Here is a 27872-nt window from a genome sequence, read left to right on the forward strand (position 1 = left end):
TACAGATGGTTCAACAATCCCGTCGGTGATCAATTTTCCGACTTGTTTCTGTTTTTCGTTTACCTGACTGTGTGGGCTTCTGTAATTTTTTATTTACACTGGTTCATCATCCTTTAATCTCAGTTTTTGTTTATAAAAATTATTTGTGCTTATTGGTTCGGTTTGCAATCCGAATATATCATTATATTGTGTGCATAGACTTGAAAGCTATGATTTGAATTGTGGATGAAAGTTTTTTTTTAAGTTGAGATAATACAGATTTTTCTCTATTTTGTAGATTAGTTTTGACTACATCGTAGTTCGAAAGTGATTCATAAGCTAAATTATTTGTACTGACTACTTGATCTTTATTTGTGGTATTCAGCAGTCTTAGAAAGCGTTTTTAGATGTTGCTATGGTACTTGCTATATAAATACCATGCTTAATTTCTTGATTTGGAATCAATACACTGTCTTCTTTTGAATTTAGTTGAATTTTTCTAATAACTTGGGATCTTGCTAGCAGAAGTATTGAGTTGTTGCCAGAACTGTATGTTATTGGAACATACATTTTAAGTTATTAGGTCTAATTATAAGCCAATCTTCAGATGACTTGAAGTCTAATTGACAGTTGTATTTTTTTATAAAATCGATTCCTAAAATGCCATCACAAGGGATAGCGAAATGTAAATGCACGATATGAAAATCGTGTTTGATTATGTACTTAGTGGTCTGTATCTCAATATAAGTTAACCCCTTGGATTTGGTTACCTCTTGACTTATTCCTCTTATGTCTATAATATAATTATCATGTATGTCAAGAATTTTCTTTAACTACTGAAATGTCTGCACCTGTGTCTACTAAAAAGACAAGTTCTTTTCCTGTAGCCACATGATTGAATGATACAAATATGTTCTGACTGAGATTAACGGTATGAACCCTTGCACTTTCTACTGTTGAATATCTAAAGGGTTTTGTGAGTTTCCCGATGTTCTATTGGTTTGGCTATTGGTTACTTGGACATTATTTTGGTTATTATTGTTGTGGCCTCGATTCGAGTTGCCACGGCCTCTATAGTTTCCTGTATATTTTCCTTGTCCAGTATTGTTTTGGGTGCTATTGTTGTTGTAATTATTATTACGAGCACGAAAGTTACCTCTGTAATTTCCTCGTCCGCGGTTTCCACCGCGCTTCGGGTAATTTTTGTAATATAGGACAGTGTTTGGCTGTCCGGTTGCTTATGTGCAACTGTTTACAAATTTTGATATGGCCTCATTCATAGTATTGAAGGTACCGGCTTGCATGATAATTTTTACCTTATCGATTGTACAATTTTTAGTCATTGCTTTGACTGCATGCCGAGCGGAATAACTTATGGCTAACTCTAGGGATAAGCCATCTGTTATATATGCACCTTCTAAAGATTTTGTCATCTGCTCAACCTCTTGTGTGTACTGGTTGGCAGTTTTATTGCGTTGCTGTAGGCTCATCAGTTTTGCTGACAACACTTCTACAGTTTCGCCTTTGACGTTGCTTTTTAATCTGGAAATGACTTCAGTTATTGTTGTTTCATTTCCGATTAGATTTCTGGCGACACCTTTGTAGTAGGATAAGTGTCTTGTATATATTTAAGTATAACTCTTTGTTGTAAATGTATTTGAATGTAACGGCTAGCTGTTAAGTCGTTAGCATCTAAAGTATCTCCTGTTGTAAAGTGGCCAACCTGGCAACTCTAAAATGTTAAGTATCGATATTGATCGCAGCCAACTTCACGTAATCGTATGTAAAACCGACGCTATGTAAAACCAGCCAATTGCGAACAAGAAGTGAAGGAGAACAGTTCAGTGTAATAAAGTGTTTAATAAGTATAGCAGTTTATACTACTATACCTTTTAGCTTTGTTTTTATTATGGAAACTGCTTTCGTTCGTGGTCGCCTTTTATTGATTCTATTATTTCTAATGCATCAAAAAAACTTGTTAAGTTTTCAGCTTAACCATCGAAAACTGGTATAAGCTTGGATGCTGTATTAATAAAATCAATATTAGTTTGCGCCATTGTTATATTGTTTCTTATTTTATTTTCTATTATGCTTGAACTATCATCAGAATCCGTAGAATTATCCAAATCTGACATTAAAACAGCTGGAATATTAAGATTATTTAAATCTTGCTCTTCTATTTTAGGATTTGTTTCGGTAAGGTCTTCTGATTCTATTTGGTCAATGTCAGTTTGTTTTGTTGAATCCGGTTCATCACCAGTTTCAACTGTTAGGGAAGTGTTAAGTATAGTCGGTACTGATATGTCCAACTTAAACTTTTGTTTAATTGATATTAAATTAGATCGTAGTCTGATCAAAAATTTTGATACTTGGGACCAATGATCTTGATTTAATTTTTCCCTCTGGCCATGTATTCGTATTCGTGCTTTCATTAAAGAATTTTACTAGAATTTCCACATGTTTTTTAATGGTTTTTTTTTGAATTGGCCTGTTCTGATTTATCAAAGTCAACTTTTATGTTATTTATTAGCTTATAAAATTCATTCCATTCCATTATATTATGGAGATGAATACCTAATATTGGGTGTTCGTCTACTACTGATCTCACTTGTACACCTGGAATGGTGGATAATACAATTCCCTTTTGGGTGCTTGTGCAATGTGATAGTGGAGAAGTATCCAAATTAAATGTTTCAATATATACATTTTCTAATTTATAAATGCTTACTGAAATTGGTGAAACTAATTGCAGAATTCTTTCTTTAAAATGACTGTCCCTATCATATGTGTCTCTAATTGCTTTTAGAGTAGCCATTTTAGTTAATTTATTTTTATTTATTTATTTTTATTTTGTTTAATTGTAAAATGTGATCACAGCATTATTTTTATATAAATGTTGTTTGTGCAAAAAATTTTTTTTTTAATTTTGTCCAGATCATTTGCCTGGCTCATATATTTTTTCGTAAGACATTTATTATGCAATTTATAAAGTTTATAGAAACAATTCGCGCACATTATAACAACAATTGTTATTAATAATGTATGAATTAATTCTAAGTCAATGTTATCTGACTCGACTTTATTGATAACATTTGCAGTGGAGTCCACTGACTTAACATCTACTATAGCCATTTTTGGCGTATATACTTTTAAATTATAATAATCTGTTTCTGTAGAAAATTTACTTATTGCATTACTTTGCATCTATTTTTACAAGTTTTATACCTTTTTTTTGTATGGTTTTCAGGCCACACTCTAATCGGGCAACTTTTATGTCGCTCAATTTTAGACATTTGTTTTATATAATAAATGAAAAAATATGCATCGCAGTGCAATCAGAAAAAAAATTTTGCAACGCAGTGCAGAGGAAAACAAAAATTATGCGCTCTTGGTAGCGCTGTCGGTTCACTTTTCCTTGGTCTGGCTTGGTGCGCCCGACGGTACCGGTGCTGGCTGCACAGGCTGTACTTCTATGGTGAGGCACCGGTGCTGGCTGCACAGGTTGTTACTTCTTTGGTAAGGCACCGGTGCTGGCTGCACAGGTGTACTCGCAATGTGGGGAGTACAGTGGTTCCTAGCAGTCATCCGGACACGTCTTCTTCAGCTTTGGGATGGCAACTTTTTCTGGAGGAGGCAATGTTTTTGTAGTTTTGGCAATATTTGGGATTACAGGGTAGGTGGATGTGTGTCTGGCTGTGGTTTGTTTTTTACATACAGTTAGAAAAGTTTTTATATGTTCAACTTCGGCATGTATTTTTACCGAGTTGATCCAACTTATCGCATTGCCGCTGTTCAGCAGCTTCAGTAGTTCAGCCTTTCTGGCTTTTAATCTTTTTACCACGCCACTACGTTTGGCACACATCACACTCTACTCACTGCGTTTATTCTTTTTGTTCTTGTAGTGTAAGCTGTTGTTGTTGCCGTTTTTGCTGTTGTTACTGTTGTTGCCTTTGTTGTTGCTGTTGTTGCCTTTGTTGCTGTTGTTGCCTTTTTTGTTGTTGTTGCCGTTATTGCTGTCTTCTTATTCTTTGAAGTCGAGATCCAGGTCCAGATCCTTTTGGACCAATGTCACGGTCGCCATATAGTGAGAACGCATCTTTTGGTAGTTTTAATATTCTTTATTTGTATTCAGGAGCAGCAATAATGCCGCTTCCAACGCCAAGTTGTTTCTGATTTAATAATTTGCCTTAGGATCTAAGTAAGCCTAAGTCTCTTAGCTGCGCTGCCTACAGTTGGGCGCCAGAGAGACGGCTATGTATATCTTATGTATATCAAGTGTATTTAATTATGCTCTCTTTAGCTGGAGCGCGAGGGTATACATATGTATGTACTTGATTTTGGCTGAGCGGCCGGCGTGTGCAACAGAATGCTGACACTTGCACTTTCTGTGAACGCGCCGATCGACTCATGTTTCGGCCACTTAGGTTTTTGACCGGGCCTTTGTTTATGTAAACACTGCAACAAAGTGTTACAGTGTGTTTGCTTCAAGTACTCTTGGTACAGTAGAGATTCAATACATGTGCATACTACAGCTCTGATACGCGATTCGGAGTGCCCTGTGGCTTCCTTTCTCTCGGGGCACTCTGATGTGACCCTGTTCTGGCATTTCAGTCGCTAACAACCATTATGTTTGACATAGGGGACTCTTGGGAAGCATTATAGAGCTGATCATTTTTGAGAATGAAATGGAATGGGGAATCAGAATCTGCATAGTTGGCAGAATCCGCGTAGTTGCTAAGGCGGCTGACTTCGTTCGCTGCTGAGTCAACTAGCTCCGGTTACTTTCGCCGGGTTCCTAGCTCAGCGTTTATGCACACAATGCATGGGCCAATGACCATTCATCTGTGTCGCCGTGGTTTGGGGGGCTGCGGTGTGTCTGCAACAATGTGTGCGGTAACTCGCGCGCTGTGGCCGAATAAATTTTGTACTTCATACTTGAAGGAACTGGGTTTTTACCAAGCTCTTTAGTGTAGTTTATAGACACATATTGTGTGAGTGTGACGCCAAGGTATTTGATCTCCTCAACGGTGTTCATTCATCTGCCAGCTTTCGTTTTGTGCAGAGAGTCCTTTGCCGTCCTTTTTACTATTACCAGTACTTTGGTTTTCTCCGCGTTGATTTGTAGGCCCCAAGTTTGGCAGTACTGCTGCTCGGCGGCCGACCATGTCGACCGCGTATATATGAACTGTTACATGCTCCTCACCTATAGCCCGTTGTAAATTTGTCCACGTACAAAGCGAAAAGCAACTGACTTAATAGGCACCCTTGCTTTACTCCCAAGTTGCAGGTAAACCATTCCGACAGATTTTTTCCGCTCCAAACCTGTGCTGAACTATCACTATGCAGCTTCTCTACTCCCTCTTTGTTAAAGCCTTTAAAAATAAGGTTTTGAGCCTTGCTGCATTTCACTGTCTGGCCATAATCGCATTTCACCGTTGAAACTCGCGTTATAGGGTATTGTTCTCGGCCTTCAGCTCGTCAAAGATCTCTGTCACCGTGTCCAATTGGTCCTTAAGCACCATCACTTCCTCCTTCGTAGCTAGGTTGTCGAATGGCTTGCTTCGTTTATGCTTTTCCTATTATGATAGGGTACTTAAGGGCGTGCCAGAAAGTATGTTGGCGAGTGCAGATCCTGTTTGCTGTGGGTGTTTTGCGGTGGAGTTTTGCTAAGCGACATTTCCTGCTTGTATACAACCATGGGAAAAAAGTAATGTGAATTTTGATTTTTCGATTTTCGTTGTGTACTATGAATTTCTTCCACTCGGCCAAACCGAAAATATTAGTATTCGTCTAAAAAAAAAAGAAGTTGGCGAAACGAGCACTCTTGGTTTTTGCATCACGATAATGCACCGGCTCACATTTCATTCGTTCTTCGTGACCATTTCGCCAAAAATTCGACGCATGTCGTTCAGCAACCACCGTATTCGCCTGATTTGGCTCCGTGTGACTTCTGGCTATTCCTAAAACTCCAGAAAAAGACTATTTGCCATGTTTCGAGGATTGGAAAAAACATTTTGCATTCGTGTATTTTATCGGGAGGAGGCTACTTTAAAGGGGATGAAAATGATTAAGAATAATAAAAAACTTTTCATTTTACAAAAAAATTCTTAGTTTTTTCCCATAGTAATATTTTACACTTCTTGTAGGGATATATAGGAAATACAAAAGAAAAAATCCAACGAAAAAGTATGCTGCAGTCGTTCGATCTGTCAGATGCTTTTGCATATCGGTAAGAAATCACGAAGACTACTGGTACAGCTGATTTGTACCACCTCTAGCGTTGAATTTTCATTACTTAGTCAACTTTTACTCAAAAGGCATTTTCACTCACTTTTCGGGAGAGTTTTGGTTTAATATTTGCCAATGCCGTCCGCGATCGATCCGTTCCAGTGAGGTGCACGGTTGAGGGGCTTTTCCCTTTCCTATTGGACAGCAGGAGGTGGTTTGTTTTGTTGACTTGTTGACTGCTGCCAACTTCTAATTACCTGATCTCTTGTTTTCGTCCCATTGACGGGTTGACTATTACAGTCAGTTTACGAGTATATTGAATTTGGTGATAATTTATTGTTGTTTGGTTATAACTTTTTTATGATTGGTATTTAGATGGGTATTGTTAATAGGAACTAAATCTAATAACGAACTGCTTTTCTATATTTGCATGTTACGAAATTCGTGCGCCCAGCTTTGTAGATTTATATAGTAATCGTGACCGCCCGGTTAACAATAACAATTATTCAGAATTCGGGTTGTGAGGAGTTCATCCACGGCGCTTGGTTATTGCCCTGACGTTTTTCGCAATTCTCCGCTCTCGGTGACCTGCGCTACTCCTGTGGCCACTAGTGAGAGATGACGAAGAGTTGAGCTGTTGTTGAGCGTCACCGTTCTTAGACTAGGGTGAACAGCCGCTGGGCTTTCAAGACAACCCCCTGTTCCTTGACGTTTCGGGCAACCGTCCTGTTGACACCAGCAGTCCCTGTAGTGAACGCCCAGTGAATGACGATCTCGCCGATCTTGCGTGCGGCGTGCTGCTGTCGACGTCCTGCTTTGCTCGGAAGATCTGTTGACCAAGCTCGGCGATGTCCTTGCTCTGCGATGTCCTTGCGCGTCGATGTCCTTGCTCTGCGATGTCCTGCGTAACTGTGCCTCGGGCTCTCAGGATTCCGGTGCTACATCTGCCCAATTTCTGCTTGACTATTCGTAACAGTCGACAGGGTCTCGTTCTCTAACTCAAGGTAGCCAATGGCTGCGCCTTCCAGACATCCGTCGGGCACTCCACGAAACGCCGGTGCCACGTCTGCCCACTTCCTGCTTAACTATTCGGACAACCGATCGACGTAGCTGGATCAGTCTTCGTAATAGTCTACCGAGTCTCCGCTCAACTAAGCCCAGTTTTTTGCCTTTAAGGACCTCAGCTACCTGTATCTCAATTTGGAGACTTATGCTATCCCGAACGTCTCGACGTAGCGATCTTGCTTCTTGCTGACTTTCACGCCTGTATCTCCTTTGACTTTACTTGACGTTGTTCATTCGCGTTCTGATTCTCGATGACTGGTCCAGCTTCCAGCGCTGGGCCCGCTTATATAGGCCTCCTGGTAACGTTAATCCTGGTCTTCTCCTTTTCGCCCTCTACGCACGGCACCACAGCTGGGTCCAAAGTCCGCGGCTTTAATGTTCAGCCTTTCTTAGAGCTAAAAATAGGAAAAATGCAATTCGGCGATTCAGGGGTGTCGTGCAAAGGGTGCAAAGGGCAACAGCCGGCCGTTGACTCCCAAGATAGGAAATATCGAGAAATAGTACTCCTTGGTTGTTACACCCAGTTACCCGATCCACCCCGTGAGTCTTGCTGACGTCTTATTTAGTTATGTTTACGCTCAAATAGTGACATTCAAAATTCATTGGAATGTCTTATGATAAAGTTTTAAATACGAGGTATCTATTTTGGCCTTTTGTCGGATTTATTTCAATACTCTGTCCCACTGTCAGATGAATTGTTGTAGCTAATGTGATCAACAATATTATGGTTTTTAATAAGTTCTTGTGTCCGTTCATTTCCTTCCGTTTGCATGGAATAATCATTATAATTACTTTTCTTAATTATCATTTTCTTTTTGAATTTTGATTTATAATAAACTATTTCTTCCTCTATTTGTTTCTTTGAAATGTTTTTGATCTATTTTATTCATAGTTCTGTTTTTTTAAATGGGCTTGTTGTCATGGATTTTATGGCGTTTCTTATTCATCTTAATGATTTTATTTACTATTTTCCATTCTTGTGTATTATATTTGGGACTTTCTGCATACCTAAATATGTCAACTGGTATTCTGTTTGTCGTTTATGTTTGGTTTTGTGATTGTAAATGTAAAGAATTAATTTAAACTTAGTATATCTAATCTCAATATCAGTTACGGTTCCTATTATGCTTTTATTTCTTTTGGTTTTCCCATTTCATTGAATACTTTTATTATTGATCTTTTAGCTTCTGGACAATCTCTACTTTTGACTTATACGAGAGTGGCTACCAAATATATATCGTTACAGGACAAGAACTTTTGATTTCCTTCCATGTAGAAATCCAAACAAATTGTTCTTCTTTTGCCGAAGTTAATTTCCTTTCTTGTTTTAATTTCATATTTTAATAGGCTTAGCTACATTTGCAATGATGTTTTGTATAAATTTTCTACAAAATCTTCATAAGCCGAAAAATTATTTTATTTCTTTGGTATGGTGAAATTTATAATAGCACTTATTTTCTTCGGGTTTGGTTTTATTCCTGTTCTGGTTTGGTTTACTCCTACATGACCTAGAAATTCTATTTATATTTTCATAAATTCGCATTTGTCTAGTTGTAATTTTAAAATTGCATTTCTTAGCTTTTCAAATACTTTTTTAAAGTGATAAAATGTTTTCTTCCAATGAAGTGAAAAAATTATTATATAACCTAAGTAAATTAGATAATCTTTGTAAATTAGTTCTTCTAATCGATTGTTCAGACATCATCGGAAAGTAGCGGAGGCATTTTAATGTCCAAATGGCATTCGTGTATATTCGTAATGAGCATGTTTTGTTAAAAAAGCTATCCTAGCAATTGATTGTGGATGAATTTCAATTTGATGAAAGCCTTTTGCTAAATCAATGGTTGTGAAATACTAACATGTTCCTAGTTTGTCTAATATTTCATTTATTTTTATACCCGTTACTCGTAGAGTAAAAGGGTATACTAGATTCGTCGGAAAGTATGTAACAGGCAGAAGGAAGCGTTTCCGACCCCATACAGTATATATATTCTTGATCAGGATCACTAGCCGAGTCGATCTAGCCATGTCCGTCTGTCCGTCTGTCTGTCCGGATGAACGCTGAGATCTCGGAAACTATAAGAGCTAGGCTATTGAGATTTGGCGTGCAGATTCTTGAGCTTCTTACGCAGCGCAAGTTTGTTTCAGCAATGTGCCACGTCCACTCTAACGCCCAAACCTGTGACGCCCACAATGCATGCTAGATAAAAAATGTTAACTGAAATGTATTGGTCTCGTCAATACCTATCGATTGATATAAAAAAATTTTGCCACGCCCACTCTAACGCCCATAACGCTTAAATCTGTCTACCGCCGGTAGGTGGCACATTTACTGCTTGCATATCTCCATTTCCCTTTGGTCGCTTTAGCTGAGTAACGGGTATCTGATAGTCGCGGTTCTCGACTATAGCGTTCTTCCTTGTTTTACTTGTCGCTTTGTAGTTTTAAGAAAATATTTTTGGCACTTTTGAGTTTTGATTAACTGCGTAAACATGACACCGGCAAAGAAAAGTATCAAAGTAACAACAGTATTACAATTGCATGACATCCGAAAATGGTTCTGGTTCCATGCAGACCAACAAACTTTGAAACCTCAACTAATTAAAGTTAAAATCAATAAAAAAAATGTAATCCGGTTATACATTGGTCTTGTCACTTAAGACAGCATTCCGTTCCATGTGCTTAATTCAACTAATATGCGCAACATAATTGACCCCATATGTCAAGTTATTGACGAAAAAAGCGGAAAAAGCATTATTTTGAACGGAAGAAAGTGCAAGTCTGTTCTAGAACTGGTAGCAGCGAATGTTAGACTTGAAATACATCAAGAATGTAAAAATCGACTGCTTTCTTTAAAAATAGAAATTGCAACGCGGCTTGATCGAAATATATTCGGCATCAGTGCTCAATTCGTCAGCAAACAAGAAATAAAATCCCGAATTCTTAGAATGGTGGAGCTCAAAGGAGCAGGCTCAAGTACATCCCAAAATCTCTCTAGAGAAATTATAGCTGTTTTAGACAAATACAAAATAGCCCTGACCCAAATTGTACCAATTACATCGGATAATGGGGCCAATATGATAAAAACTTCGAAAATTTTATCAGAAATGCATATGAGAACATTGAGTACACGAAGCCAGTTTTTTGAACTAAAAAATTAAAAAATTACCTCAATTGGATTGTCCAACTAGATGGGGATCAACATATAATATGATTGACCTACTCAATAAAGCGAAAGCTATATTAGGCCCTATTGAAACTGTTGAAAATAAATCCAAAGAGGACTATTTCGTTGTAAATGAACAGTTATGGGAGTTCATGGACTCCTACGTTGCAATCATGTCTCCACTGCAAAAAACTATAGTGCAGTTTCAACAAGAACAATTGCACTTTGTCAATTTTTATGCTCTGTGGCTGGTTTGCAAGTTGTCAACGAAACAGATTTTAGCAATCAGCGCTTTAAGTAAAGAATCCATTCTTTATACGATTGGAGAGACGATTATCTAAAGTATGGAAGTAAGAACAAAAAAATTAGTATCAAATGTTGGCTTCGACGCTTGCTTATGCCTGGACCCAAGATTTCATCATATCTCGGACGGCTCATAAATCAAAAGAGCAATTCACTTTCAAAGAAATTGTGGGCACAAATTAAAATCCACAGCCCCTTTCCAAATTTAGTATCATCAAATAATTCAATGGCTTCGGATACTGTCAACAGATGTCCATGGAAAGATTGAATCGTTGAAATTGTGCAAATTTTTTAAATTTGTGGAAAGTAAGGAAATTAAGCGACCCTAAGCAAAATATGCTTTGCTATACCACCAACTCAAGTAAGAATTATAACTTAATTTAAAACATAATATTTATTTGTTTGAATTTCTTAATATTTGTAGGTAGCAATAGAGCGGGCGTTTTGGTCTTTAAAACTGGTGTTGTCGGATAACCGAAATCGATTAAGTCACGAAACATTGGAAAATATTCTTCTTGTCCGGCTTAACTCAACTCACTTGGATAGTGCCATCTACAATTTAAATTTATTTGAAGACGAAGAAGAAGAGGGGTGATTCGTGTTTCTAAATTCATGTTCTTATTCCGTTTTACATTTTTATATTTAATTAACAATTTTTTAATAGATTATTTTCAATAGTGAGACTTTTTAATTTTTAATTTTGATTTAATCTGAATACTGTGAATGAATATAAGCTTTTTATTTGGTTTTTTTGTTTTTGAACAAAATACTATTATTTATTTTATTATTTTAAACCACTTTGTTCTGACAGAAAATATTTTCTTTCTCATTCTGGCAAAGCGACAAGTAAAAGAAAAACGGTGCATAAGAGAGGTGCAGAAAATAAAAAAAAACAAGACGATTTAAATATGCCGCATATACATCGGGACCATATCAACACTGATATGAATTATGAAACATTTGGGTAATTTCGCCAAAAATGTTGGGAGGATAAGCACGGATTCTTATTAATTATTAAGGACATCGAAATGGATAGCGAAAGAATTTGATCAATTTACTATGACTTAATGAGACCAATATAAAGCTTGTTTACATACTTGCATTCCCACAGATTATCAAGAAATTTGAATATGTTTAGATCCAATATAAATGCAACATTTTTTCACCTACCGCATTGAATGGTCGATATAAATGCGCACTTATCGACTATAACATATATTAATCGATTGCAAAAATAATCTCTTTCAAATCGGTAACAATGTTATCGCAATTCCTACTGGATCATACGAACTGAATGATATCACCGATTTTATTTACAATAAACTAAAGGACTATAACCTGGAAAATACATTTAAAATTCAAAGTAATAATAATACACTTCAAGTTGAAATAACTACCATGCGAGAGTCAGTTTACTTTAATAAGGAAAGATCGGTTGGACAACGTTTTGGTATACATCAAAGAGTACTACAACTACACCCTACAAAAACATATCCATCAGATCAGACTGTGAATTGTTGGAATGTAGTATAATCAGCGGTTTATATGCCCTTCAGTTCTGCAGTAGGGACGCGGTGACATGGCTCAAGGCAAAAAGCTTTTTTTGTTTTTTTTTTTGTGCCTAAAACGCTGTGCCGCTGTTGACGTCAGCAGAGCAGTCGGCGCAGCGTAGAAGACTGCCCACGAAAACGATCGTGCAACAAAGAGAGGCAGATATTCGGATATATCCCTCTCTTTCTTGTCTTATAATCTGCCTGCACTCCGCGCTCGCAGAGACAAATTTCGGCTGGTCCGTTATTATACCCGTTACTCGTAGAGTAAAAGGGTATACTAGATTCGTCGGAAAGTATGTAACAGGCAGAAGGAAGCGTTTCCGACCCCACAAAGTATATATATTCTTGATCAGGATCACTAGCCGAGTCGATCTAGCCATGTCCGTCTGTCCGTCTGTCCGTCTGTCTGTCCGTCCGGATGAACGCTGAGATCTCGGAAACTATGGGAGTTAGGCTATTGAGATTTGGCGTGCAGATTCCTGAGCTTCTTACGCAGCGCAAGTTTGTTTCGGCACAGTGCCACGCCCACTCTAACGCCCACAAACCGCCCAAAACTGTGGCTCCTACAGTTTTGATGCTAGAATAAAAATTTTAACTGAAATGTATTGTTCTCATCAATACCTATCGATTGACCCAAAAAAAAGTTTGCCACGCCCACTTTAACGCCCACAAACCGCGAAAACCTGTGACGCCCACAATTTTCATGCTAGATAAAAAATTTTAACTGAAATGTATTGGTCTCGTCGATACCTATCGATTGATCCAAAAAAAAATTTGCCACGCCCACTCTAACGCCCATAACGCTTAAATCTGTATACCGCCGGTAGGTGGCGCATTTTAATCTCGCTTTGCTGCTTGCATATCTCCATATAGCTGAGTAACGGGTATCTGATAGTCGAGGTACTCGACTATAGCGTTCTTCCTTGTTTTTTTTTGCGTCTGTCCGTTATGTTCGGCTAGCGACTAATATTTCGGCGGAAAAATTTTCGTGGAGCAGCGACATGTGAATGCCCTAATATTTTAGGAGCATTATTGTGTATCGAAAAAAACAACTAATATTGTTTTATAAAAGTAAACTATTTGATTATAGTAAAATTTAGTATATTGAATTTACTTATAATGTTATATTTACTTATTATACATTTTTATTACAATATAATTTTTTAGTTAAGTTATAGAAATTTAGTCCGTTAAAATTGATTTAAGTATTTAAAACATTTAAGTATTAACATTTAAAAAAAAATCGTATTGTATTTTTTACTTAAGAAGTAAAAACTATATAGTCGGATATATAATTCACTTTAGAAAGGGTATAGGTGCAGTGGCACGCGCCAACAGCGAAGAGAAAACAAAAGAAATCTAGTAAAGGGGTGAGAAGACTTGGTGCATTCTGTTTGAGTGATTGAAAGGGAAGCATCCATTTTAATGGTGCGCAGCAGAGTTACTTTAATCGCTTAGTTAATATAATAAAGTCAGGTAAGTGCTACATTAAGTTTAAGATGTTGTGCATTGATCTTAGTTTAAAGTACGTAAATTTTGAAGGTATTCAATGGGTTCCGTTAGCCGAAAGTGGATGACGAAATGTTTTGTGCCAATAAAAATTCTGCAACAAGCTATAAAAGGTAAATATACAATTAAACAAATAAAACGCATTTTTTAAACATATGTTTTTTCAGGAGCGTTGGCCAAGGATTCAGAGGATCCGGACAAAGGTTTAAGAACGGCGATGTCTAACGTTAAAAATAAGCTTACGAAGCAAAAAAACAGAAACAATAATTGTACAATTTTTGAAAATCTAAATAGTACCATATAATTAAAATGAATTAAAATGAAATTAATTAAATTCTATATTTTTTTAATTGAAAACTCAAGGAAAAATTCTGATTTTCACAAGTGATTCACTTGGGACGTGTCCCTTGCAAGTGATTTCACAAGTGAAAACTCAAGGAAAAATTCTGATTTTCCCAAGTGTTTCACTTGGGACGTGTCCCTTGCAAGTGATTTCACAAGTGAAAACTCAAAGAAAAATTCTCATTTTCCCAAGTGATTCACTTGGGACGAGTCACCGGCACGTGACAGGCCATACGAAAAATGAGTATAAGGAACAAGTGAAATCCCGTAGACTTCGAAAAATGTTCATTTGAATTTTCACTTGTGAAAATGCGGACATCCCATACAATTTTCTATATGGAGCGTCACTTGTTCTTCACTTGTGCACGAGGACATGTCCCAGGTGATTCCCAAGGTGATTCACAAGTGAAACTTTTTTTTTGGAACTGAAGGGTGTAGACAATACACCGAATCACACGTTACATGAGTTCGTACCGCCTTGGTATATAATGACAGTGACACCGCATAACCTAATTTATTTACCAACTAACTGTTACGAAGTAAGAACACTATATATGGGCCGTTATTTTACAAAAACCGAACGGATTTGGTGAAAAAAAATTTCACATTTTTGATTTGCCTGAAACTTGTTTTACGTATACTTTTCGGAAAATAAGTAAACACTTGTATAAGGATTAAACCGAAAAAAAATTATTTTTTTAGTTCGAATTTTTTAAAGTTTGTAAAAAAAGCTAGTTTTCAAAAGGTATCCTCTGTTTTCAAGTCTATATCTCCACCTGTAGTTATACGATTGAATTCATGTCTTTTGCATAAAATCCTCTGAAACCTCTACTTTTTAAATAAATTTTTTTAAGCACACAAAATTTTTAATTTCTTAAAAAGAAAAACCAATTTTAACTTTAAAAAATTTTTTAACCATTGCCCCCGCAAAAAAAATATTTTTTTTTAATTTTAAAATATGCCTCCATTTGTCACCTACAATCCGTTGTTTTATAGGTTGGAGCCATTTTTTGTTTTCAAGATATCGAATTTAATGTAATAAACCCTCTGATATTTTCAGCAGCCATCTCGCTCGCTCTCATTAAAACCTTATGGCGTTCGTATTTCTGAGTTATTTAACAATCTGTTGCCAATTTGTAAATAAAAACGGAAATGTATTTAATTAAGATCAAATAAATATTTATTTTACCAATTCTAAATTTTTAATTTTGGTTTATTTTAATTGTTTTTATAGGTTTTTATACCCGTTACTCGTAGAGTAAAAGGGTATACTAGATTCGTCGGAAAGTATGTAACAGGCAGAAGGAAGCGTTTCCGACCCCATACAGTATATATATTCTTGATCAGGATCACTAGCCGAGTCGATCTAGCCATGTCCGTCTGTCCGTCTGTCCGTCTGTCCGTCTGTCCGTCTGTCTGTCCGGATGAACGCTGAGATCTCGGAAACTATTTTCCACACCCACTCTAACGCCCATAACGCGTAAATCTGCTTTTTAGTCTTGCTTTGCTGCTTGCATATCTCCATTTCCCTTTGGTCCCTGACTTAGCTGAGTAACGGGTATCTGATAGTCGAGGTACTCTACTATAGCGTTCTTCCTTGTTGATATTAAAAATGTATCGTTAATTGTTATGCTGTTTAAATTTCTGTAGTCTATTAATATTCTGAACTTTTTCTTGCCTGAAGCATCGGTTTTCTTTGGATTTCGATTTACGAATTATTCCCTGTTTAATCATTTCATTAATTTGGATATTGACCTCTTCATCGAATATTTGAATATTTAAGTCATGTTTAGTTTGACTCGAATGTTTAATAGTAATTGTGAAGGTGACATTTTCGGCTTCTTTATACTGAATATCTTTATATTCGAATACAACTTTTTTCAAACTTTCTTTTTCTTTTGTATGTAAATGCTCTAACCTGAATTTGTTGCATTCTCTCAATTCATTGTTGATACCGAAATTAAATGCGGTTTTATCCTTTTCAATTTTCCCTAGGATGATGTTGGATGCTTTTGCGGTCTTATCATTTTTTAATATTATCTTCACCATACATAAAGTTACTGTTCCGTCACCAAAGTTTAATTTAGATTTGCATTCACATAAATATCGCTTCCAATTAAAACATCAAATTTGTCTGAAAATGTATGCAAACAAAATTTATCATTAATTATCATTATCAAAATTTTATCATTACGCTGACATGGGAAACCTTTTTTGGATTCGAGGCTTTTAGGTGAACACTCTTTCTGAGTGGTGTCACTTGTCTCTGTCTTTTTACCGCTTCATTCAGAGAACTGTTGGAAGTTGACATTTGGTAATTTAATGGGTTTTGGGCCATACATTGTGTTAAAGAGTTTCTGAATTCATGATCATTTTCTAAATTTTTGGGGAAATTAAGATTTTTATTTGTCGAATCTTGAGGATAAATTAGAATTGTTATTGATATTATGTCTTTATTATTGTTCTGATCATGATAATTCTGATGGTTATTTCCCGAATTCCTGCGACTATAATAACGTACAGGGGTATAGCCTTTTTTGTACATTACTGTACGTTTGCAGATCCTCTCGTTAGTTATTCTACGAACTTACTTATACTGCCTTTATAAGATGTTTGGAATATGTTGTCCACGAGGTCTTCGTATGGTCTGTGATCCTTAAATGCTTTGATGTGCAAAATCTGGGCAGGTCCAGTTCATTGTTTTTTCCTCTAAAATTACGGCCTTTGCTGCATCAGCGATGGCCCTCTCGACGGCTCCATAAATTATGTGAATTTGTCGAACTACTTGTGTTGTGTATAGAAGATATTCGAATCTCCCAATATATCCGCCTAATTCGGCGGAATTGCCGACAAAGTATGGAAGTTCCTTTAACTGACCAATTAATTGATTAAGATGGATAGATGGGTTTGCCATTTTAGATCTTCTCTTCATTTCTTGATCAAAATTTCACTTTAGAAGTATAAAAGTGGGGATTGACCGATTTGGATTTTTTAATGGTTTGTTCCGATGTTTCACTTTCGTGGTTTATAGACCGAATTTGATTTTGTTTAGTCTGCGCGCGATAACTTACCCCTAGATTCTTCTGCGAACTTTAAGTTTTCGTACGTTAAACTATTTTGTTACCCAGTCAGGATATACCAGTTGTGTAGTATTATCCCTAAGACCAGTACCAAACCGATTTTGACTTTTTTTTAAACTTTTGCTGTTCTTCTTATAAAAATAAGTGGATTAAATTATGTAGAATTTAGACTAAATGGTAATGATAATTATTGCTGGGGTGGTAGATCGTTTCGAGGTAGACGGGTTCTCTTCGAGACCCGTGTTGGCTTTCTTGCGAGATTATTGGGTGCTTTCTTATGGTAAGCCGCTTTCTGCTTTGATATTTTGTCTTCAACCGGCGGTGTGCCAAGATCCGTGTGGATGCTTTCGTTCTGAACATACCATGGTGCCCCAGATTGTTTTTTTTTTGTTTTTATTTTTGATTGTGAGCACTGTATAATATCAATATTGCTGTTGCTTGCGTTCCCCCAAAACTGGGAGCTTTTAATGAGTTCTAAATTGGACTTTGGACTCTGAGTATCCTGAAGTGTGGGAACGCGTCGATAGTCAAAACAGCGGCTCGTTCTTATTGTTTAGTCTATAGTCTGGGGTTTTTGGTCTTATAGTAATTTTCCATCGGCTTGCTTACATTTACATGTGGGTTCTTATTTCCTAGAGGGGGTCTCGAGGTTAAGTGCATAATTCTTGGACGTTGGTGCACTATGGTCAGTACAAACAAGTGGCCCTACGACACCAAGCAAAGCTTGTTACGCGCGGAGCCCATCACCGTTTTGGGCGAGTAAACATAATCGCGGACAAAGAAAAAGACAATGTAACAATAGACAATTAAAAATACAGGTCAATATACGAATAGACAAAATACATCAAGTAAAACTAATTAGTTACTAGGGAGGATAGTATTATTGATTTAAAGATAGGAAGTGAGTCAATAGTAGATATTAGATGATATAGTCTATTATAATCATTGCAAAGTACTCTAAAACGATCATGCATTGCGTAATTAGAGATACAGTGATGACTAAAGGAATATAGTTTCTAGTGAATCTATTTGGCACATTAAAATGCAGGCGACCCAGTAACTCGGGATTCTCTAGATCACCATGAATAAGATTTCTAATAAACGTAATACCAAGCATAGTTATACGGTTATCTAACGATGGTAAGTTAATTAGAAGTAGTCTACTAGAGTAGGATGGTAGTATTAGGCTTGTATCCCAGTTATGTCTACGTAAGGCAAATATTAAGAAGTTTTTTTGCACAGACTCAATCCGGTCTATATGCACCCCATATTGGCGACTCCAAACAGGAGCGCAGTACTCAAGAATTGGTCGGACTAATGAAATAAACAAGGTCTTTGTGACATAGGGATCATCGAATTCCTTCGACCACCTTTTGATAAATGCAAGCACGCCCCTGGCTTTATTTACCATAGTAGTAATGTGATCGGAAAATGTACCTCTAGGATCCATATAGACTCCAAGGTCGTCAGCATGCGTTATCCTATCTAACGCACAACCACTCAAAGTATACGTTGAGTAGTGGGGGCTGACACGAAAAAGGTCATTAGCTTACACTTAGAACCATTTAAATTCAATTCATTATCCATGCACCATGTTTGAAATGTATTTAGATCCGATTGTAAAGCTAAACTTTGTGCGGGGTCATTATATTGCAGGCACAACTTAACGTCATCTGCGTACATAAGAACCCGTGACTTCGTTAAGACTAATTGAAGGTCATTTATAAATAATGTAAACAGGAGCGGACCAAGATGACTTCCTTGTGGTACACCGGACGTAACTCGGATTAGGGATGACAAAGAGTTTTTAAAAATGACCCTTTGAGTCCTGTCATTCAAATAACTTAAGATCCACCTAAGAAGATCACCTGGAAACCCTAAAAGGTCCAATTTCCGGACTAGAATCGGGTGATTTACAGAATCAAACGCCTTACTAAAATCAGTGTAGACCACATCAGTCTGACGATTCTTTCTAAAATCACTTATAACAAATGAAGTAAACTCCAAATGGTTGGTTGTCTTTGACCTACGTTTTATAAATCCGTGTTGACAAGAGGAAATAAGGGACCTACAACTGTGTTGTAAATGAGGCGTAATAATGTTCTCAAAGAGCTTCGGTATAGCTGATAGCTTAGAAATACCTCTGTAATTACATGCGTTCAATTTACTCCCTTTTTGATGAAGCGGGATAACAAACGACTCCTTCCATCTGTGTGGGAAATCGGATGTTTCTAAAGACAAAGTAAACAGTTTGTGCAATGGTCTACACAAAGTCTCAGCGCAATACCTAAGTACACATCCAGGGACTCCGTCAGGACCCGGAGAGTAGACTGGTTTGACTCTTTGCAAATCTAAAAGAAGTGAGCTTTTAGTTATAGCAGGACAACAAATAAAGTTTGATTTAGGGATGACATATGGGTAAGACTGATCTGGAGGACTTGATGGTGAATAGGTGGTTTGAAAAAACTGTGCAAAAAGATCGGCTATGGCTTGATCAGTGCTAGCAGCCGAATTTTCAAATTTAAGTGATGATGGGTAACTAGAAGATTTACGCTTTGTGTTAACAAAATTATAAAACTGTTTTGGATCCAGTGTAAACTGGGTCTTGCAACGAGCTAAATAGTTTTTATAACACTGGGCGTTAAGCACGGTGAAATCAGACCGAGCACTTAAGTATCGGGAAAAGGCAGCTTGTGAACCTGAAGCTCTAATCTTTTTGTAGAGTCTAGACTTTACATTTTTAAGTCGTGCCAGCTCTTTGTTAAACCACGGAGGTTGGTTTGAAATTTTAGGATAATACGTAAGAACGCATGTATCAAAAACTTCGTTTAATATGTTATAAAATATATTAACCGCTTCATTTATATTAGTACTTAAGTACAGATTGAACCAATCCGAGCAAGCTATAAGGCTATTAATGAGTGCAAAGTTCGCTCTACGAAAGCAGGGGATGCGTTTAGCTATTTTTTCAGATATCAAGCAAACCGTCAAGAAAATCATGCTGCGTTGAAGGTAACAATATATTTGAGGTTTCGACGGTGGACCATGTCGCCCTAGGTATATTAAAGTCACCTAAAAGTATTAACTGATCCCTATCTGATAGTTTACTTGAAATAAACTGGATAGCGGACAGATGATTCGCATATGTCGGGAATTCCGATGATGGCGGAATATATGAACATGTTATGTATATAGAAATACCCGGAAGGGATAGTTTTATACACAGAAATTCAATGTCATTTATTTCGTCGGACGTTATTACTTCAGATGTTAGTTCTGAGTCAACTGCAATTAAAACTCCACCTCCACGTCGGGACGGACGATCAAGCCTGTAAGTTGTGTACTTACTTGGAAAAACTTCGGAACTTAGAACTTCCGGTTTTAACCAGGTTTCAGTAAAATCAATAACATGGGAAGACAAGGGAAAACTATCAGTATAAAATTTGGTCAACTTACTTTGTAAACCTCTTGTATTCTGATAAGAAAGCTGAAGAAAAGAATCTAGTTTTTTGAGATAGATGAGGATGTAGATGTGGATGGCTCTTTAAAGGGATTTCCAACTTTCTTTGAACGAATTTTCTTTTTTTTAGCTTCGTACTCTTTAACAAAAATGCCAACAGGCCATAAATTGGTTGCAAAATGAGCACAGGGAACACCGACCTTAAAAGATGATACTTCCCTAGCATATGGAAAATTAAATCGTTCAACCTTTAGATCATCAATCTGAACTTTGTTACGGATATAGGCCGTAATGTCCAGGGATAAAAGGTCAGGATTTAGCCGAGAAACAAAAATTTGTTTCCGCTGCGGTACACAGGTGATTATTTAGGTACCACGCATGTGACAGGTTTTGGTACTACGGCATTTACGGCTGCACTACCAGTTTCAGTCGGTACTCCGGACGTTAAGTCAACATGCGGCGTTGGAATTATTATTGTATTGTTTATAGCAGATTTTTCGGGCGTCTCTTGCGGCAAAATCTCGCGTCCTTTGCATTCGGAAACGGAATCTTTCTTAGCTTTCGATCTCAGTTTGTGCGGCGGCTGAGATCGACTGCTGTGCTGCAGACCCCGGATCGCCAGAGAGAGTTACACTAGCGGCTACCGTGGGTTGTCTATCGACCTTCTTACGCTTAGGAGAATCGGGCTCAGATAGCATACGGCTAGTGAACTGCGACTCAAGCGCCACAAGCAGTTCCGTATTTCTACGGCTGTTCCGGATTAATTCCGTAACAGTGCTTTTTGTAAGCCGCCTTATAGAGAGTGCCTGGGTTTCATAAGCAATGCATTCATCACAATAGTAGCGCAAGCCACTTCTCATGTCGATTGCATCGCGTACCAGGCCCGAATAGCCAAGGCATTTTGCATGAAAAATATTCTCACACGAATGGCACGGAATGCTCTGTTGTCCAGCCGAAATTAACGACTTGCATTTCTTTAAATTGCAGACAGCCATTATCGCGATATTCCGAACCACAGTGCCAAGAGAATAAGGCTACGCAAGTAAAAGAGAGAGTTAGAGAGCGGGAGAGAATGAGCGAAAGTAAGTAAGCTGGGGGAGCGTAAGTTTTAGATGTTCCAAAAACAAAGTTACAAGCGGGAGTGCGGGAGAGCGGGTAACTACCGTTTAGACACTTACCGCTCCAAACAGCGTTTGGAAGAAAAGAAGAAGGCGATTAGAAAAAAACAATAACAACAAACACTGCACAGAGATTAGACGTGCAAACTAATTTTGTTAATTTAAACACAAAACAATCACTATGCACTCGCGAAGCGAACGGATGTTGTTAGGGACATAAAAAGTTATATAGACGTATGAAAATATGAATTAAACCCCGATGGTTTATGGACAAAAAGAACAAAAATTCGGAGCGCAAGACAAAAACACGACCGTTCACTGAAAGAGTAAGAAAATATATATATAATGTATGTATGCATGTGGACATGTATGTGGTGCATTGGATATATATATATATATATATATATATTTTAACTTTGTAGATATGTAATGTGGAACTGTTAGGTTTTAGTTTTAGACAACAAACAATGGTATTTTGCGTAAAACGACAAAGTACAAGTGTGTTGCTCTGAGTATAAATGCTTCGAAATCTACCCAATTTACATATTGATAATTCTTCCATTGATAAATTGAAATATGTGGCTTGGCAATACAATGAGAAACAATTTATTATCGAGTTCTCATGCTGGCAGCTCTATATAACGCAACAGCTCCCTCCAACGGCCTTATTACTCATGATAACAAAATTATACTTTCTAGCTACACTGATCTACGAAATACAAATTTTCGGACATTGTGACTCTGCTTTTTAAGTTATTCGTTGCATTTAATAATGTAGCCAGTTACGTATTTAATATAAAGGTTGGTGTTCGTACCCAATGTTGCTTAACATGACCAGCACCAAACAAATCAAGCAGTGGCCACGTGGGAAACAGTACCAGGCGCCTAGTTGCACCGACTGCAGATGAGAATTGCTGATCAGCATATTATATGACATAAATCGACGACTCACTAACTCACCATACGACTCCACGACATACTCACCCGTCAAGCGGTCAACACATTCTGCAGTCTGAGCCGAGCCAATTACGCAAACTGTTAACTTAATCAAAATACACTGACCTACTCTAGAATACAACTTACTTCACTATTCATTACACTAAACTCTCGTGCTATCCGAGTAGTATATTTGCATGTTTCTATTTAAGAATAAATCAGTTATCAACGCAACTTATAACTCCGCGGTTATACTTTCTACCTCCGGGTGTAGAGCTCGTAATACGACACTATCTAAACTAGTTTGCCTGTGGTCCGGCATCGTCATAGCCGTCGTTACTATTGCCGCGACGCGATCGACAAGTGCTCACTAACGGTTAGGCATTAACATTGGTGATTCCGACGTGATCCTTTACCAACAAAGGATCACACTCTAGCAACCCCCTTCCAACCAAAGGCTAAACCTCTAACTGCTGAGATGTACCGTTCTCGACGAATCCAGAACAACCCAAAGGACCCGTAAGTCGAACAAACAAGACTCATCGATCGACACGGTTATTCGTCAACTATAGAGACGATTTAACGAATTGGAATCATCTCTAATTCTGGCGTTAACGACACCTGGAGGTCAATTTTGACAGACACAGCCTTCTCACAAGGCGGATATGACGACAGCTGGTAAAGACTAAAAGCCAGGTACCAAAACGGCATAATAATAGTCTTGTGGCAATAGGAGGAATCGTCGATTATATGCCCGTTAACGGGTCTGCCCAACAGCTTCGAGCACTACATGATACATACTGACGTTTATTGAGCGCCGCGCTTGCATTCTGGAGACTATAAACGCACAGGACTACATCACTTTAGAGCGTGTTGTCGTTTTCAGAAAATGGTTCCTGAAACGCGGCGCCAAGCTATTTTCAAGTAGGCGCATGCAAAAATTGATTGTCTACAGCTCATAAGGTGAATGCTTATGCAAAGTTACACAAAGGACCGATAAGCAATCCAGTGCCCGGCGTAGTAACCACTCAAGGCTACGACAACCCTAGAGAATACGTCCTGCTCGCGACGGCCAAGGTATAGTCACAGGGGCCAACCGGTCCACTACAAACATGTCGCTCTGTAATAGATTCCGGATCACAGGTGAGTATTATTAAAAGGAGGATGGCAGATCTGCCATCTGTTTAGGAAACCACGTCACCGATTAAAATATATGAATTCGGTGGAAAAGAACAACAGCGCAACTAGGTCAATGCTAAAGCTCTCATGTATGTACATCTGAATTTGAAACATTAGTAGAGGTACTTAATATTCCCAACGTCATTACAACTCAACCGTCATTAACGATTTCAAATGATCTTAATATTCCTGAGGGACTGTCGTTAGCAGATCCTGACATTCGGCAACCTGGACCATTGACCTGAACTTAGGGGCTGGTCTATATCCCCGTTTATTGACCCGCGACCTTCTCAGACTAGTACCTAATAAACATCTTGCGCAAGGCACAAGGCTCGGTTAAGGAGTCACAGGTTTTCTCAATAAAGAAGCCTCATCTGATACGGAAACCAACCCTATTTTGGAGGAAGGCGAGGACGATCTTGCAGGACCTAACCTGGCTTTTGAGCTAAGGAATGATGAACATCTGGTGGATGACAATCAATTTGATAAAGAAAATTTAAAACGACTAAATATAATCGTTCTCGACGAAGAAAGGATTCGTTTAACTATCTTAGCGTTGGTGGATCATAAAATAATAGAGCCAATCAAGAACTATCGATACTGAAAGCCTTGAGGTGCTAACACCGGCGCATTTCCTGAAGGGTTCCACCTACACTAAGTTTCCTGAACCTGACATTACTCATCTTCGCGAAGGCCGCCTCAGCAGGTGGCAGCGGGTGACCCAGATGAAACAACATTTCTGGAAAAGGTGGAGCAGCGAGTATTTGTCCCTACTTCAAGAGAGGAGCAAGTGGCGCGTCGTAACGTCTAACATCAAGGTTGGACGCATAGTTTTGCTGAAGGAGGACAACGTTCCACCCTTGAGATGGCAGCTTGGGTGCATCCAGGAAGTCATACCCGGCGGGGACGGAGTCATCAGAGTAGCTATGGTCCGTACAGCTACGGGTCTGATCAAGAGAGCCTTCGCCAAGCTAGCCGTTCTGCCCATCGATTCCGAGATAGTTGGAACCTTACCTCTTCCAACGGGGGGAGTATGATCGGAGCAGATCGCCAGCGCCTAGTCATGCGCGCATAGGTGTACGACGGCACCTGCAGCGCTCTCTGCTTATCTTCGTCGCCTTCTTTCTTATACCACTAAAGCTGTCGCTTATCTATTCAGCAACTACTTTGTAAGCCTGCAAATGTCTATATGAAGTTCTTGGAGCCGAGCTTTTACACAGTCCGTCTGCCGCTCCGAATAAAAGCTATACATTTTAATATAACCTATTCGTGCGTTATTAATTATTTATTTCGCCAACAGTTGGTACCTTAACTGGCTACTTGTCTATTACTAAACTAAATACTAAGGGACGAAAAGTAATTGTAAAGCGGTTTGTTAATTAATTCCCTGGGGGAGCATTGGTCCAGCCGCATGTGAGATGGAAGTTGGTTCCAGTAGAACAAGGCTCTAGACAGAGGCTCATTAAAAGCATAGTTAGCTCTATAGGCCGGAATAAAAAAAGGTTCAAATGACCTTAAAGACCTACCAGGTACGGAAAAGCCTATGCTACTCAGCAATGCAGGGCAGTCTATTTTGGAGGACAGCAGGTCACAAATAAAAACTTTTAATTTTTTTTGAACACGCTCAATACGATTGATGTGTGTAGTACCAGTCGGACTCCAGACAAACGAAGCATATTCCAATCTGGACCTAATGAACGAAGAAAATAGGTTTAGTTTCGTGTACGGATCTTTAAGTTGCGTGGAATTTCGTTTTACAAACATAGCGTATGCCTTTGGAATTATGTAATTTATGTGATCAATGAAAGTAAATTTAGTATCAAACATAACTCCTAGGTCCAGTGATTCATTTTTTAAGGAAAGAACATGGGAACTAATTGAGTACGAGCTAAGGACATTAATAAATCGTTTGCTGTACCTAACGTAGAAACATTTTGACATCTTTTCAAGGTCATTTCGAAGAAGTTCACTATCGGAGATTGAATTCACAGACCTTAATATTTTAAGACCGTTCGCAAACAACAGGAATTCAGAATTTGTTATGCAATAGCTTAAATCATTAATGAAGATGATGAATAGAATCGGACCCAATGCACTTCCCTGAGGAAGGCCAGTAGTAACCACATGCGGGTTTGAGAAAACACCATTGCACTCTACTCTATAAATCCGCCCATCTAAATAAGATTTAAACCAATTTAATATTGATCAATGAAATCCCAATTTCTGCAATTTTGCCAATAGAGCATTATGGAAGACTTTGTCAAATGCTTTGGCGAAGTCGGTGTAGACTACATCAACTTGATGATGACTGATGAACGAGTGGATGCAAAAAAGATTAAACGTAGCTAAGTTACTGGTAGTTGACCTTCCAGGCATAGAACCATGTTGGTTAGGACTGATGATCCGACCAGCAAGAAAAGCTAGCTGATTAGTTACAATTCGTTCAAACATTTTTGAGACATTACTTAGCTTTGCAATTGGCCTATAATTGAAACAATATTTTTGTAACCAGACTTGAATATAGGAGAAACTGTGGCAAGTTTCCATCTATGCGCAAATACGCCAGTGGAAGGAGACTTGTTGAATATCATTTTGAGGGGCTCACAAAGAACATTTATACAGTTTTTCAAAATAAATGGAGAAAGGCCATCGCAGTCAAATTTTCCTGAGTCGTTAAAACTCTCAGCCGCCATATGATAGTCCAAATCAGTAACATCTAAGCAGCCAAAATTTAGCATCGTGGCAATGACACTGAGTGAATCATCGTCATTCCACGCGAGCTCGGTTCAGGCTCGATTTAGCGTCGCTTGTGACCGGTTGTGTTTATCTTGTGCTCTGTGTTTTTTGTCAATTTGTCAATAATATCTGTGTTACTGGTGCCTTGCTTTGTGTCTTAGTCCAAAATAACCAGCCGTGCTTGTGTTTTAAATCGTCTGTTTATGTTTAATTGTCTATTTTATTGTAGCAATTTTAACAAAACCTAACTCTGTTTCTAACCCCTGAGTATATCCTGGCTGGGAAAACATCCTTACAAACAACCTTACCTCTTCCAACGGGGGGAGTATGTTCGGAGCAGATCGCCAGCGCCTAGTCATGCGCGCATAGGTGTACGACGGCACCTGCAGCGCTCTCTGCTTATCTTCGTCGCCTTCTTTCTTATACCACTAAAGCTGTCGCTTATCTATTCAGCAACTACTTTGTAAGCCTGCAAATGTCTATATGAAGTTCTTGGAGCCGAGCTTTTACACAGTCCGTCTGCCGCTCCGAATAAAAGCTATACATTTTAATATAACCTATTCGTGCGTTATTAATTATTTATTTCGCCAACAGTTGGTACCTTAACTGGCTACTTGTCTATTACTAAACTAAATACTAAGGGACGAAAAGTAATTGTAAAGCGGTTTGTTAATTAATTCCCTGGGGGAGCATTGGTCCAGCCGCATGTGAGATGGAAGTTGGTTCCAGTAGAACAAGGCTCTAGACAGAGGCTCATTAAAAGCATAGTTAGCTCTATAGGCCGGAATAAAAAAAGGTTCAAATGACCTTAAAGACCTACCAGGTACGGAAAAGCCTATGCTACTCAGCAATGCAGGGCAGTCTATTTTGGAGGACAGCAGGTCACAAATAAAAACTTTTAATTTTTTTTGAACACGCTCAATACGATTGATGTGTGTAGTACCAGTCGGACTCCAGACAAACGAAGCATATTCCAATCTGGACCTAATGAACGAAGAAAATAGGTTTAGTTTCGTGTACGGATCTTTAAGTTGCGTGGAATTTCGTTTTACAAACATAGCGTATGCCTTTGGAATTATGTAATTTATGTGATCAATGAAAGTAAATTTAGTATCAAACATAACTCCTAGGTCCAGTGATTCATTTCTTAAGGAAAGAACATGGGAACTAATTGAGTACGAGCTAAGGACATTAATAAATCGTTTGCTGTACCTAACG

The 27872-nt window shown here is 38.1% G+C and overlaps 1 protein-coding gene across 10 annotated transcripts in view; it reads left to right on the plus strand.

Moving 5' to 3' along the window:
- The window catches only part of rl (Mitogen-activated protein kinase rl), a 554163-nt gene that overhangs the window by 300634 nt on the left and 225657 nt on the right, over window positions 1-27872 (plus strand). The window contains exons 8-11 of one of the 10 annotated variants that reach the window (XR_011605502.1): window positions 11582-13365; window positions 13600-13770; window positions 13837-13916; window positions 13971-14142. The exons of 5 other annotated variants lie outside the window; for them this stretch is intronic. Coding sequence is in view for 1 of the 5 variants with exons in the window: in XM_065868750.2 (XP_065724822.1) it covers window positions 15206-15289 (84 nt within the window). In the remaining 4 variants the exon portion in view is untranslated. Of the gene's footprint in view, window positions 1-11581; window positions 13771-13836; window positions 13917-13970; window positions 14143-15205; window positions 15345-21672; window positions 21768-27872 lie in introns of those variants that run through there. 4 more of the 10 variants (XR_011605501.1, XR_011605504.1, XR_011605503.1 and 1 more) reach the window with 4 other exon arrangements.

This window comes from Drosophila suzukii, assembly GCF_043229965.1.
Source record: "Drosophila suzukii chromosome 2 unlocalized genomic scaffold, CBGP_Dsuzu_IsoJpt1.0 scf_2c, whole genome shotgun sequence".
In the NCBI taxonomy this organism is placed as follows: Eukaryota; Metazoa; Arthropoda; class Insecta; order Diptera; family Drosophilidae; genus Drosophila; species Drosophila suzukii.